General features: G+C 38.5%; 1 protein-coding gene across 1 annotated transcript; it reads left to right on the top strand.

Annotated features, from left to right (window-relative positions):
* Positions 1 to 13000: 13000 nt before the first annotated feature.
* LOC115677271 (uncharacterized) lies at positions 13001 to 15251 on the top strand. The gene is made up of 7 exons (XM_056321038.1): positions 13001 to 13147; positions 13279 to 13365; positions 13469 to 13564; positions 13958 to 14122; positions 14229 to 14283; positions 14404 to 14546; positions 14831 to 15251. Exons 1-7 carry the CDS (start codon positions 13001 to 13003, stop codon positions 15209 to 15211), a joined length of 1074 nt encoding a protein of 357 aa, XP_056177013.1. The 3' UTR covers positions 15212 to 15251.
* Positions 15252 to 15788: the final 537 nt, after the last annotated feature.

Genomic DNA, 15788 nt, shown 5'->3' with positions numbered 1-15788 from the left:
GCAACATCAAAAAGACATGTGAATTCATATATTATTCTTAAAACAGCTGTATCCATATCTACCTCTCAATTTTCCTTTTGTTATTTTTTTGCGCCCATCGTAACGATTTAGTAACCCGGTTTTATTATTTACTAGCAAGATGTCCGTGCGTTGCACGAGTCTAAAGCTATATTTGTTGTATTACTCCATGTTGTTGTCAACGTGAATTTTCGCAAGCAAACCAGTACGGATAAAATTACTACGGAATAAAATATTCACATCATTCAATTTCTCGACCTTTATTCATGTGAAGATTTGGATCCGAGCCCTGCAATTTACCTTAGAGATTTGTTACCAAAACATGTATAGAAATCAATTAGAGATTTATTCCTAGGCTATTCATAAAAATTAGAGATCCGAAATTAGAGATCTGCTAAAATGACTATAAAAAAACAATTACCGGGTAAAACTACCATGTGAGCATGGCATCTGAGCTAACCTCTAATGATCTTTACCCATATATGTACTCTAATTAACGTAATTCTCTTATCGTGTAATTTAATTTCTACATGTGGTTAGATCATATATCAGTTAACCCAATAAAGACTTATTTATGCATGATCTAGATCTACCAAAATTGACATTGCATATCCTGATAAGATGTATTTTTCTTGAACTATGCTAATGCATTGTTTAGAACCAATCCAAGAATTGATAGGTTTCAACAGTATAGACTCACCCTGATCACCTGATTTAAAAATGTGATTAATCTGCCCCAGTTAGCACTTAGTCTACTGAACCAGAAAGAATTAGCAATCACATTATTTTTCTTCTCCTTCCGGGAAGCTCGCGTGCCACAAAAACTATTGCAACAACCTTCGTCATCGTGCGTATAACATAGGACCTAGGTTTCTGCTCAAATTTGACCCCAACAAACGTGTTTTTCGTCGCCACTCCCCGTGTTTGTTTCTCGTGTGAAATCGCTCTGTGCTCTCGTCAAACCTCTAATGGATACCTCATGCATCTGAGTTTCTGCACATCATTTTCCCTTATTCGTTTTAGTGAGTTTGACTTGCAAAAGATGGAGCCAATACTTCCTTCTTTGAATTTCAAGTTTCGTATTATCTTGATCTGTGGTTGTCTCTCACCTCGTCAAATTGCCGTAAGAATGTTCCCCTAACTCGAGTAAGCAGATAGAGGGTTTGAACGCATCGATATTATTATATAACGATAGACGGAAAATGACAAACTGGAGTCGTGATAATCGAATGAAGAAAATATGAGAGTTGGTTCCGCTAGTTCCGTTCACCTAATATTAATCTATTAATCTTTCATTTATATAAATCTTGCACGTGCAGCAACAGATCATTATAAGTCCAGACATAATTTATGAGTCAATTCTTTTTCCCAAATTGAAAATTGACCTAACCGTCCAAGCTTCCATATTTTGCACGATGCACGATGTTCTAGGTAATTTCTCACATTCAAGAAAATTAGCTACATTAGCTATCATAAATAAAAAAAAAAAACTCACATTTTCAACCCCGTCTCATTTTAACATATTCTATTATTAGCATTTTCGGGGGACAAAATATAATTCAACCTTCTCCGTTTGTTTCACAGAGGAAAAGTTATCCAAAAAATCCTAAATCTATTACATTTTTGCCAATTCAGTCTTATACTTTTCAATTTTGCCAATTGAGTCCTAAATTTGTTCACATTTTACCAATTGAGTCCATTCAATCAATTTTGATCGGAATTCGCTTACGCAGACAATGGCCGTACCACATAGGATGGCTAATGCTGACGTGGATACACACACTCTTCGACTGAACGAAAGTACTTTGAAAGTATAAATGGAGCCCCAAGTTATAGCATATTAACTGTCGATTACTCTCTCTCTTTTTGAGTCAGGAACTACCATTTTCACTCACTTGAAAGAAGTTTGTGGATACAAAACATTCGCTTCGGAACAAAGTAGTTCCCAAAGGGCTCGAGGACAGTAGGAAAGGATATCCAATTGCTCGGTCGGGAAATTCTTCTTCGGGCCTTGACAACCCGATCTGCCACTCCGTTGGATCCTCCGTTGATACAGGTCAGCTTCAGGTTTCGAAAAGGCCTTAGAAGCCCATGGGCCTCACTGATAAGAGCATGGTGCCGCTTTCCCACGAAGCTTCATCACGAAACTCCAGGATCCTGAACTGTATCGTCCAATACTAGGGCTTTGTCTTCATGGATCATGAGGTTTCATGCTTGATTTTTGCATTCTATAACGCTTTAATCACGGTTTGACTCTTGTTCAAGTAGACCCTTTTCGATATCTCATCTGTGGTTTTATTCAATTCGTGGAGTAGTGTTGAGCTTGTTCGTTTCATTTTTTGGTGGAATATCAATTAATGGACGTGACATTTTTGGATTATTATCGCCGGTTCCGAAGGATTGTGTTGACTAATTATATCAAAAAAATGATTAAAAATGAGGAATGATGCAATTATCAACTAATAAATACGAAGACCCCAATGTCCATGACGTTCGATTCGTCGCCATTCCGTTCGTGGAAATGAGTCATCAAAAGGTAAAACTGTGACTAGATATAAAAAATAGCAATATAGCCCAGCATTTGAGGCTCCCTCTTTGACTGATTGGCATATTGAACTTTGATAATTTCTGAACTATAAGATATCATTACAATATATGATAAACTTTTCATTGATTTCTGTGAGTCAATCTGTGCCAATATCCTCCACCACCTGTGGAGATGATGTCTTAGAATTTCATACATCAAATGGAAAATTTTATCCCGAAGATTGAAAAAACAGGAAAATATTTAGGTATTCCCTCTTATTGGGGGCATCCAAAAAGTAAATGTTCGCATGGATATTTGTGAGGGTAAACATGAAACTTTTTTTTTTGTTGAGGTAAATATGAAGTTAGGACAGTGGAAAGAGAACTTAATGTCCAAAGCAAGGAAAGAAATTCTTATTAAGACAGCAATCCAAACTTTACCACAATATGCAATGTCCATTTTCAAAATTGTAGTTTTAGTTTGTCGGGCAATAGAGCAAAAACCAGCAACATTTTGGTGGAAGAACCAACGTCCCAAAACAGGAATACACTGGAGGAAGTGGGAAGTGCTTAAGCATGGAAAAGAAGTGCGAGGCATTGGTCTTAGGGATTTAATATCTTTTAACAAGGCCATGACGGGGAAGCGGGCTTAGAGATTGGCACAATCCTCCTTTGCCATTTGTAGTCAGGTTTTGAAAGGGATTTACTTCCCTCAACCTAGTTTCTAAAAACCAAAGAAGGGATCCAAGCCCTCTTGGAGATGGTAAAGTATCCTAACGGGAATGAAGAACAGCAATTGCAAATTTTGTGATGTGATCGGTGGGTGATGGTGAGAATATTGACATTAGGGAGGACAAGTGGCACAAAAGAGGTGTGCTAGGGGCCCAACCAATGTGGGAGAACCAACAAAGGTTGCAGAATTGATAAATCAGGAGGAAAACTCATGGAAGGCTCAGTACTGCGAAGTATATTTAATGAACAGACTGTGAGCGAATTTCTCACCGTGCATATTCGACCACAGATGACCAAAGACCAGTTAGTTTGGATTGGCACTAGAACCAGCCACTATATAGTGAAGAGTGGATACAATACTCTCCGAAAAGAAGAGTTAAAATTAGCCACTGATCAAGCCTCCTCATCCTATCAGACACTGTGAAATTTATGGAACAGAATTTAGAGCATGCATACTCCCCATATATTCAGAAACTTTGTTTGGAGCATATTCCAACATGCGATTCTAACGAAGGAAAATCTATTCTGAAGAAAGATTATATATGATCCCACATGTCCAATTTGCAAAGTGCATATTGACACCCCGGAGCACCTGTTCCTGCTCTGTGCGTGGACAAGGTCTGTGTGGGTTGACCCATCACTAAACATTCAGATTTCAAGTTACAATATCTCTTGAATAGATGAGTGGCTAGTAAAATTCATGCCGAAGGAAGAAAACTCACTGGATTTTCGAGCTAGTGTTGGCTGTGCTCTAGTACATCTGGAACACCAGAAACAACGTGATTGTCAAAGAACACCTTCTAGATCCGAAGTCTTTAGTTGACTTAGTGTCCAAAATGCTCAAAAATTTTAGGAATGGAGCGACTTGGACATGAAATCAGCACCTGTGAGAACTGCAGAAACAAGCAGATGGCTTCCACCAGAACAGGGAGAATTGAAGATAAATATCAATGGAGCATAAGCACCCAACTTGATCGAAGGCTCTATTGCTTGCATTTGCCGCAATTCCTTCAAGACATTGGTTGATGGCTTTGCGCGAACCGACCTTGTCTCCTCGGCCGAGCAAGCAGAAATCCTAGCCATGGTGGAAACACTGGAGGCCATTGTTATGGAGCCTGTAATTGTGTGGCTGATTGGGTCGCCAATGCCCATAAAAAAAAAAGGCACTCTCCCAGAACTGGCTAGCCTGCCCTCCACAAACTCTTTGAGATCTGCTTTGTTTCAAGGGCCCCATTAGTGGGTTCACGTATTTACCGCTTATAATAAAAGGCTGTGTTTAGACAAAAAAAAAATACGGAAATTTTTTGTTTTCATGGTTATTATAGCTTATAAAGGTTTTCTAAGAGCAGCCTATGTCGTTTTCTATTTTAGGATCTGTGGTCTTAGTGTAGAGTTGCCTTTACAACCAACAATTATGTTAGGTTCATCTGAATGGACAACAATGATAATAATAGAGGGACATTATAACAATAATAGAGGCATCGGTACAACTTTTCTCGATAAGTTCCATTAGCCTATGGTGGGGAAAAGTGTCAAAAAAGTCCTAAACCATTTGCATTTGTGCCAATTTAGTCCTAAACCTTTTTTTGTTGCCAAATCAGTCCTAAACCTTTGGCATTGGTGCCAATTGAGTCCTCAACCTTTTTTTGGTGTCAATTAATGTAACAGTCTGAATTTTCGATCCTTTTCCCGGGATTTAGGAAATGAATTTGACCAATGCACTTATAGTGAGATCTCACCCGGAAATGCGCATTCTCGGGATGCTAACCTTAGGGGTAGGGCCGTTACGGGATTGAGTTCGCACGACCAAAGAACTCGACCTGGGTTCGATCTTCGACCATATGGATTGACGAGGGAATGTTTTGAGCCAACCAAGACCGGTCTACTTGATTGATCGTGTCCGAAGGGAACTAGCGACAGACCCTCACAATTATATGACAACCGAGGTCATCCCAGGTAGAGTAAACTTAAACGTGATTTGACTTAGTGTCAGTCACGGGTTGAGAGCGCGTAATCCCAATGAGCCACCCGTTAGCCAGAGATAAGCTAAAGTCGCGATTGTTCGATTTTAGTCATTTCTTGGAATTCGGGCCCGGGAATCGAGAATTTTGAAAGTGACAATTTTGGACGGCCGATGACGTTTTTGGCTTGGACAACCTTGGGGCCACCCATTTCTGCAAAAAAATGGATTTCGGTCCGGGGCCGGAAAAATTACGGTTTTGCCCCTGTGGACACCGAGGCCGGATTCGGAGGCCTTTTGAGGTTATTTTTTGCGGCCAAGGTCATTTTGGGGTGTCCACGCACATTCAGAGTGGTTTTGGCCAAAAAGTGAAATTTCGACAAAAATTAGAAAAATAATATTATTTTATTCCCGAGACTTTGACGTGGATTTTCGAGGGCTTGCGCGATGAATTTCGCGATTCCGACGCCATATTATGTTGGCCACGCACATATGGAACACGTATGTGCGAAAATTGGAATTTCGGTTCGGGATCGGAAAATTACGAAAATGCCCCTAAGACCATTTTAGTTAATTCCGAAAATTGATCAAAATTTTGGGGTTAACCAAGGTTAATTGGGATTAAACCAGGTCTGGTCAACCATGATTAGGGACAAAAGACCATTTCACCCCTAAATTATTGGATTTGATCAAATCTTGTCCATTGGATCAAGGGCAAAAGTGTCTAATGGGCTTAGATAATGACACTTGGACTCCACTTAGATCATCTTTGACTCATTTGACCAGACTATTCTCTCTCTCGTGAAGACCATTCAGCCATTTCCCCCAAAATTTTCTCTCTTTTCCCGTTTCCATTTCTGCAGTTTACGTTTCTGCTCAAACCGGTACTGTTCACGCCGGAACAGTACCAGCCGGAGCTGTCCCCGCCGAGCCAGCACCACCACCAGCTAGTTTCACCCAAGAGCAGCCACCATCAGCCCCGGTTTTAGTCCAGAAATAGCCCTCTCTCTCCTTTTTCCCTCTTTTCTCATTTTTCTGTTTTACAAACAGTACCGCTGGAGCTTCGCCGGAGCTCCAATCGCCGTTCCGGCGACACCCGGCCGTCTAGCACATCCATACGTCGCCGCCCAGCACCGTCAGTACAGTGTCCGTACGGTACTCTTCATCGTCCCCGTACGGATCACTGTTCACGCCGGACCGTACGGACGCCGCGGCTGTCACCGGCACCTCGCCGGCCACCGTCCCAGCCCTGTCCGTACGGGTGTCCATATGAAAAGTATTGTTCACGCCGTCCATACGTCGCCGGCGACGCTGCTCCCGCTGCTGCCGCTGTCCCGGCCCGTTCCAGCCCCGTTCTGTCTCGCCTTTTTGGGTAAGTGTTTTCCCCAAATGTCATTTAGGAGTTCGGGTATCGTAGGGCATGTTTAGGGTTTAGTTCGGGTAGTTCATGTGGCTATTTTAGGACTAAATTGAAGGTTGATTGTGTGGTTGTTGTGGGCTGAATCGGAGACTGAGTTGGCAAGGAAATTTGCGAGGTTTAGGAGGCTCGATGATGGCTGAGGTGTTGTGGATTGATTGTGACTGAATTGTGCGATTGATTGGTAGAATTATGCCTTGAATGGCACTTTGTATGTGGTTGTGTGGCTCATGATGGTTGGCTGGTTTGGTGTGTGTTTCGAATTGAATGTGGCTTGGCCGTGTGCCTTGTGTGTGTGGCCGTGAGGTGTGTGAGTATGGGAGTGTGATTGTGCAATGAATTTGTGTACCAAGAGTGTGTGGTTATGTGTGCGTGTTCCTGTGACGAGAATGAGTAATCGTGAAATGTGTGTGAGGTGTGTATGTTTAACCATACGTGGTGGATTGTGTGTATGGCGTGAGGTTGTGTATGACCGTGAGTGTTGCTGGCCATGTGTAAGTGTGGTTTGAGTGGAACGAGGGTACGGAAATGTAGGATTGGTTAGAAAGGATCCGTCCTGAGGCGTGTACGTTTACGCGGGACGATGCCGTCCCTGACGAGGTGACGATGCCCGGCCCGACGGGGTGTCGATGCCTGACGTGGTCAGAAGACCGTTGGCCTGATGCGTTTTACGCGGGCGCGGTAGAAGGAAAGTGTGTGTAGGATTCCGTCCTGAGGCGTGTACGTTTACGCGGAACGATGCCGTCCCTGACGAGGTGACGATGCCCGGCCCGACGGGGTGACGATGCCTGACGAGGTCAGAAGACCGTTGGCCTGATGCGTTTTACGCGGGCGCGGTAGTGGTGGAAAGGTTGAAAATGAGTGGGATTTGGCAAGACAAGCGAGAGGATTGTGGAAAGTGACGCATGGTGTGAGTAGCGTGCGAGTGTGTTTGTATCGCGCGATGTGATGCTTAATTATGGGGTAGAAACTACTAGGCACGGTATGGGACATGCCCAAGTGGTTTCTGTCTTATAATTGAGGCACGCGCACGTCTGTGATTCCTTGCTGTGATGTGTTGGCTGTGTTATTGTCTAACGTGCAGGAACGTGCGTGATGGATTCCAGGTAGGGTCGCATGTGATTGTTAGTTTGGCCGATCGTTGTGTGTTATGTGTGTTTTCGTCTGGCGGTACGTGAGTGCTTACGTGGGGTTTGGGGTTGTACACTTATTGAGATTCGTCTCACGGTTGTATAACCGCCACTTTCAGACCCCCGGCCCTAAACCCGGGAAGTGCGCCTTTTCTTTTTGGAAGTCCGGGGAGCTGCTGTTGGTGCCCAGTGGAGCTGCAGGTGAGTTCCAGAGATTCAAGCCAGAAATTCAGAAGCAGAATGGAAGAGGGCGACCCTTAAGTTTTTTCCCTAGGGTGTTTTAGGGGTTGTATAACTTGGGTTATCCGATAGTGAAGTTAAGATAACCAAACCCCTGAACTTTTGTTTAAACGGTGATTGAGGATGTTAGTCCGTATTTATGTCGTAATATGATGTTTGTATATTTGGTGTTGTATGAATATGTGGTTCTTTGGATTGTTCTTGTTTCTACCCCGTTGTCGTCATTATTTGTCCGGGGTTTTGTTATTCGCTTCCGCATGTGGCTCTGATGTTTGGGTTGGGTCGGCGACGTTCCTGGGACGTCACATCATTTCGACCGGAGCAGGGGATGTCGCGAGCTCGTTGGGGTTCGGGGCGTGACAATTAAGTCCTAAACCTTTTATATTGGTGCCAATTGAGTCCTAAACCTTTTGCATTGGTGCCAATTGAGTCCTAAACCTTTTTTTTGTGTCAATTCAGTCCTAAACCTTTTGCATTGGTGCCAATTCAGTCCTTCCAGCTAATTTAGCTCAAAAAGATTTAGGACTGAATTGGCACTAATGCAAAAAGTTTAGGACTAAATCGGCACCAATGCAAAAGGTTTATGACTCAATTAGCACCAAAAAAAGGATTAGGACTCAATTGGCATAAATGCAAGAGGTTTAGGACTGAATTGGCACCAAAAAAAGGTTTAGGATTAAATTGGCACAAATGCAAAAGGTTTAAGACTAAATTGGTACCACAAAAAGTTTTAGGACTAAATTGACACCAATGCAAAAGGTTTAGGACTTTTTTTACACTTTTGCGGCCTATGGTGACATCATAACAATAATAGAGGGACAAAACAGTAATTCAGACGTAAACTGAATCTCTAACATTCATGATGGCTGAAATTTTTAGCACTTTCCGTACTTACTCGAATATTTTTATTTTTCTTTTTAAGTTAAATAATTCGTTATTTCAAAAGAATTACAATTCACTTTTTCAACAGATCAAAACCTTAAAGACCTTTTCTCTAAATACTTGAAATTTGTAATCATTTGGATTATAAAAAAAATCTCATTATATATTGTCAGCCAATCCAACTGCCCCAAGAAGTTTCTTTTGGATCCATCCCTCCCTGGAAGTGCCTTGAGTCATATATAAATTTTCTCTACTTTCTTCTTTCAATTACAATTTCTCTATTTTTTCCTTTTAGTTATATTTTGCATTTTGAATTTGTAACATTTATTACATAACACTTTAGTCTTGGACAATAGAAAGGTCTCAAAACTAGTTATGCATGTGGTGAACGTGGAAGGAGTTTGCAAACAAATGGCTAACATGTACTCTTTTAAAATGGCGACCGTGCATTATTTTACGGAAAAGCTTTAGCATTCCGATGCTCTAATTTTCAGTAGTACCTTAATTGCTTTTCTCTTTAATTGAAGTTTATTTATGTATTCGGTCGTTGAGAAAAACATTGGCTCTGGCAATAATTATGTAAGATATGACCATGAAAGAATGAAACAAGCGCCAAACATGCATTTTTTTAAGGATAGTGGCAAGCACGCATTACACAAAGACAATTTCCAGTCTCTCAAATCTTTTGCTATATTTGGAATACAAACATTTATCTTTTACCATCTTTCAAATGTTAGATTGTTGCGTGTGTGCCCATTTGCTAATATATAATAAAACAAGAAACTCAACGAACTTTTCTCAATAAGTTCCATCAAAAGCCTAATGGTGACATTTTAATGACATAACATTAATAGAGGGAAAATCGTAACTCATATGTAAACTGAATCTCAAAAATTCATATTTCCTTAAAATTTTAGCACTTTCCAAACTAACTCGAATATTTTTATTTTTCTTTGTAAGTTAAATAATTTGTTATTTTGCAAGAATTACAATTCACTTTTTCAAATAGATCAAATCTCTAAAAACCTTTTCTCTAAATGCTTAAAATTTATAATCGTTTGGATTAAAGAAAAGTTTTTCATTATATATTGCTAGCCAACCCGGCCGCCCCAAGAAGTTTCTTTTGGATCCATCTCTACCTAGAAGTGCCTTGTGTCATATATAACTTTGCTATACTTTTTTCGTTTAATTTCAGTTTATCTATTTTTTTCCCTTTAAATTTCATATGCATTTTGAATTTGTACCATTTATTGCATAATAATACTTTAATCTTGGACAATAGACTGGCTTCAAAGCTAGTTATGCATGTGGTGAGCGTGGAAGGAGTTTGCAAACAAATGGCTAACATGTACTCTTTTAAAATGACAACTGTGCATTATTTTACGGAAAAGCTTTAGCACCCCGATGCTCTAATTTTCAATAATACCTTAACTGCCTTTCTCTTTAATGAATAAATTTGTCAGTTTTGAAGTTTATTTATATATTCGGGCATCGAGAAAAACGTTGGCTCTGGCAATAATTATGCAAGATATGACCATGAAAGAATGAGACAAGCGGCAAACATAAGGATAGTGGCAAGCATGCATTATTCAAAGACAATTTCCAGTTTCTCAAATTTTGTTGCCATATTTGGAATAAAAACATTTATCTTTTACCATCTTTCAAATGTCAATTTTTTGCACACATGCAACATGTGTGCCCCATTTGCTAATATATATAGGGATAAGTGTACTTGAAGTCCTAAAACTTTTCACAAAAGTGCAATTGAGTCCTAAAACTTTCAAAAAGTGCAAGTAAGTCCTAAAACTTATCGTGAAAGTGCAATCGAGTCCTAAAACTTTGAAAAATGCAATCAAGTCCTAAAATTTATCACAAAAGTGCATTCGAGTCCTAAAAGTTTCAAAATGTGTAATCAAAGGAAGAACTTGATTAGATCAATTTGACAAATTTTAGGATTTGATTGCACTTTTTAAAAATTTTAAGGCTCAATTGCACTTTCGTGATAAGTTTTAGGACTTGATTATATTTTTTCAAAGTGTTAGAACTCAATTGCACTTTCGTAACAAGCTTTGGACTTTCAATGCACTTATCCATGTATAATAAAACAAACTCAAAGAACTTTTCTCAATAAGTTCCATCAAAAGCCTTGGTGACATTTTAATGACATAACATTAATAGAGGGAAAAATCGTAATTCAAATGTAAACTGAATCTCTAAAATTCATATTTCCTTAAAATTTTAGCACTTTCCAAACTTACTCGAATATTTTTTATTATTTATAAGTTAATAATTTGTTATTTCATATGAATTACAATTCACTTTTTTAAATAGATCAAATATCTAAAAATATTTTCTCTAAATGCTTAAAATTTATAATCATTTGGATTAAAGAAAAGTTTTTCATTATATATTGCCAGCCAACCCGACCACCCCAAGAAGTTTCTTTTGGATCCATCCCTCCCTGGAAGTGCCTTGTGTCATATATAACTTTCCTCTACTTTCTTCTTTCAATTTCAGTTTCTCTATTTTTTTCCTTTAAATTTCATATGCATTTTGAATTTGTACCATTTATTGCATACTAATACTTTAATCTTGGACAACAGATTGGCCTCAAAGCTAGTTGTGCATGTGGTGAACGTGGAAGGAGTTTGCAAACGAATGGCTAACATGTACTCTTTTTAAAATGGCAAATGTGCATTATCTAACGGAAAAGCTTTAGCATCCCAATGCTCTAATTTTCAGTAATACCTCAACTACCTTTCTCTTTAATGAATAAATTTTTCGGTTTGAAGTTTATTTATATATTTGATTGTCGAGACAAACATTGGCTCCGGCAACAATTATGCCAGATATGACCATGAAAAGAATGAGACAAGTGGCGAACATGCACTTTTTTAGGATAGTAGCAAGCATGCATTATTTAAAGACAATTTTTTCAATCTCTCAAAACTTTTGCCATGGTAGGAGTGAAAACTTCCATGTTTCAAATGTCAGTTTCTTAAACACAAGCAGTGCATCTGCCCATTTGCTAATATATAAAAAAACAAACTCAAATAACTTTTCTTAATAAGTTCCATGAAAAGCCTATGGTGACATTATAATGGCATAACATTAACGGAGGGACAAGATCGTCATTCAAACGAAAACTGAATCTCTAACATTCATGATTCCTTAGATTTTCGGCACTTTCCAAACTTACTCTAATTTATTTATTTTAATTTGTAAGTTAAAATAATTTGTTATTTCAAATGAATTACAATTCCCTTTTTGAAATCAATCAAATCTTTAAAAACCTTTTCTCTAAATACTTGAATTTTCTGATCATTTGGATTGAGTAAAAGTTTTTCATCATATATTATCGGCCAACCTAGCCGCCTCAAGAAGTTTCTTTTGGATCCATCCCTACCTGGAAGTGCCTTGTGTCATATATGACTTTTCTCTACTTTTTTCTTTCAATTTCAGATTATTTTTTCCTTTTAATTTGATATGCATTTTGAATTTGTACCATTTATTACATAACACTTTAGTCTTGGACAATAGATTGGCCTCAAAACTAGTTATGCATGTTGTGCGCATGGAAGAGTTTGCAAACAAATGGCCAACGTTTATTCTTTTTAAAATGGCAACCATGCATTATTCTACAAAAAAAGCTTTAGCATCCCGATGCTCTAATTTCCAGTCAGATCTTAACTGCCTTTCTCTATAATGAATAAATTTGTCCTTTTGAAGTTTATATGTGCATTTGGTCGTCGAGAATAACTTGGCTATGGCAATAATTATGCATGATATGACCATAAAAGAATGGGACAAGTGGCAAACATGCGCATTTTTTTTAGGATAGTGGCAAGCAGGTGTCATTATAAAGACAATTTATTTTTTACCATGTTTGGAATTGAAATTAATTATCTTTTGCCATCTTTCTAATCTAATTGCATTGCTCAAACTTACGATCTTGTAGTAAAATGTACAACCTCCTTACCATTGTACTAACACGCCCAGTGGTATATTATCAACAAAAAGGGTGAAATTTTCGCAGTATATAAACAAGCGTAGCTATCCGCTAGAGGGCCTCACTTTACGCTTCTTTTTGTCACCATGAAACTGAATGTGGAACTTGTGCCGTTGCTGCTCCTATTCTTCAATCTTTCTCCGTGTGAGATGGCATATATTTCCGAAGAGGATGATTTAGACTTGGAAAGACAGGTCAAAACTATGAACAAGCCATTCATCAAGACCTTTTCGGTAATTTTCCTTCAAACCCTTTTTTGCAATTGTCTCATTTAAATTTCATGGAGATGTTGCAATTTATCCAGTTAATCTTTAAAATATGATTGCTGCCCAACGAATGACTAACTGTGTTTGATTTTATCTAGACTAAAGAAGGAGACACAATTGACTGTGTTGATATAAATAAACAACCAGCACTCGATCATCCTCTACTGCAGAATCATAAGGTTCAGGTAAAATTTATTATAATCTCCTAAATCTATGATGACCAATATCGAATAATTTAGTTGAAATGGTCTACTTGATACCTCTATAATCAGTTTTTTCTTCATGTAGACGGAACCGAATCTACATGTCACTAGCTTGCGCAGAACTTCTCTGAATGCAAAACCAGTAAAATTTGGGTTGAGAGAACCTTGCCCTAGTGGAACGGTACCCATTCGTCGAGTAACAAAAAAAGATTTGATGAGGGCAAAATCCTTGTCCAAGATGTCGTCCGTCACGGCTATGAGACAAAGTATTGTTTCTTCAAATCAACATGTACTATCCCTCTCTCCCATGCTCACATGCATATTTACACGCATACAATATCATAAGTGATTTTTTTTTCAATTCTATTAATGGGGTTATGTGCATATGAGTTTCATGAGACCACATGTCAAATGTCCACTTATGACAATCTCAAAATCTGTTCTTTCCATCATCTGTGTACAAAAAGAAAATCAATACATCTTTTAAAGTAGGACCGATAGGCATAGGTAAATAATATATTATTTAGTTTTCTTTCACTTTCTAGTAGTCTAAGTTGCAAATTATTATTTGCAGGTGGTTTCTCTAACTGACAACATGATAGAAAATATTAAATATGGAGGAGGTGGACGTACGTCAGTCTTCAATCTTACCGTTGCTCGTGACCAAGTCAGTGCACATAACGTGTGGATTGAAACTGGTCCCCCAGAGCATATTAGCATGATTGTAGCTGGTTGGATGGTAATAGGATTTTTTAAGTAGGTCAATGTCATAGTTCTTTTTTTTTTACACAAGAAGTTCAATATATGGTAAAATGATCTAAGAGAAAAATCTCTTATTTTCCTAGGTTTCTCCACAGTTATTTGGCGATACTGGTGCTTGGTTTTTCACATATTGGACAGGTGAGCTGTGAAGATAATTGTTAATTCTTGATTGAACCATTTTTTGACCAATTTTCGGGAATCCAAATTAGAAGTTGGAGATAATTTGAATCTTATTCACCAAAGCATTGTCCTCATAAGGTGATGGCTATCGCAATGGATGCTACAATGTACTATGTCCAGGTTTTGTCCAGGTGGATAGGGAAATAACCCCTGGTTATCCGATAAAACGTGTTTCTACTTATGGTGGACCTATAGCTGAGCTTGTAATCCACATTCAACAGGTATGTTTGATCTTTTCAAGGTTGTTAAGATAATGATTTTTGCTAAAATATATTAGAGACTAATAGTTTTGTTCTTCGAGTTAGCAACTTTCGCTATCATTCTACCCTACTGAAAGTATCCATATAAGCACATAATCAATCATTGCATCCATGTTTTATAATTATCATTGTCCCTAATACCAAGCATGGTGCGATATCACAAAGTTTATTGAAATAAACTAGTGTTAATAATTTCTGCGTTTTTACATTATTAGCACTTATTATCAAAATTTAGTTCTAATCAGGATAGAATTACCGGGAACTGGTGGTTGATTGTGACCAGTAAAGCGATTAAAGTAGGCTACTGGCCAAAGGAACTATTCCTGTATTTGCGCAATGGCTCACTACACACGGCTTGGGGAGGAATTGGCATAGCTGGAGGCAATGGATTCTGTCCACCGATGGGAAGTGGTCACAGGCCAGATGGTATTATTGAGCATGCCACCTTCTTTCGAAAACTCCATTGGGTTCGATCGGATGGCAAATTTCTACGTCCTTCAAATAAGACAAGGGAGTGGGTAGATAGATCCAATGTTTATGGTTTGATGATCCATCACCATTATCGAAAATATGGAAGTGGCTACATGATTAGCTTTGGAGGTCCAGGAGGTTATTGCAGGGTATAGAAAATTTACATGAAGAAGCTCTCTTGTTCAATTCAAATAACAAAGCTATTGATTTTCTATTTCACACCCTTTTGTTTGTAATTAGTGATGTTCATTTTCATTTCCTCTCTCTCTGGGAGTGAGGTGGCAATTGCACGTGATGCGACCTCAATGGTAACCATAATTCTTTTGATGGCTTCTTCGAAATTTCCAAATATGGTAAATTCCTACCAGCTCTTTCAACCAAAACGGCCGAGCAGATGGCTAAATCCAGCATCTATGGTTGGAAGATGACTTGCTAAACAATCACAAATAAGCTACATAAATTCATTATAGAGATCTGGCAAGTTGTTGCAGGGGATACACCTTAGAGGAAAAATACTTACCTCAAATAATTTGATAAGCAAAACTCTCTATTTTTCATTTTATCAACTCCCTTTTACAATTAATATTTCACATTTTCTTTTCCTTTCTTGAGATTGAGATCGCAATTACTAGTGCACTACAAAAAAACATGTTTTTTGCGACGGATTTTGCGACGAAAAAATTGCAAAAATCCGTCGCAAATTTTTGCAACGGAAAATTTCAATTTTCGTCG

This window comes from Syzygium oleosum, unplaced genomic scaffold (genome assembly GCF_021117445.2).
Source record: "Syzygium oleosum isolate NSW1041296 unplaced genomic scaffold, Sole_v2.1 Sole_v2.21, whole genome shotgun sequence".
In the NCBI taxonomy this organism is placed as follows: domain Eukaryota; kingdom Viridiplantae; phylum Streptophyta; class Magnoliopsida; order Myrtales; family Myrtaceae; genus Syzygium; species Syzygium oleosum.
Note: the sequence above shows the minus strand (reverse complement) of the source record. Positions and strands in the feature narration are given on the sequence as shown.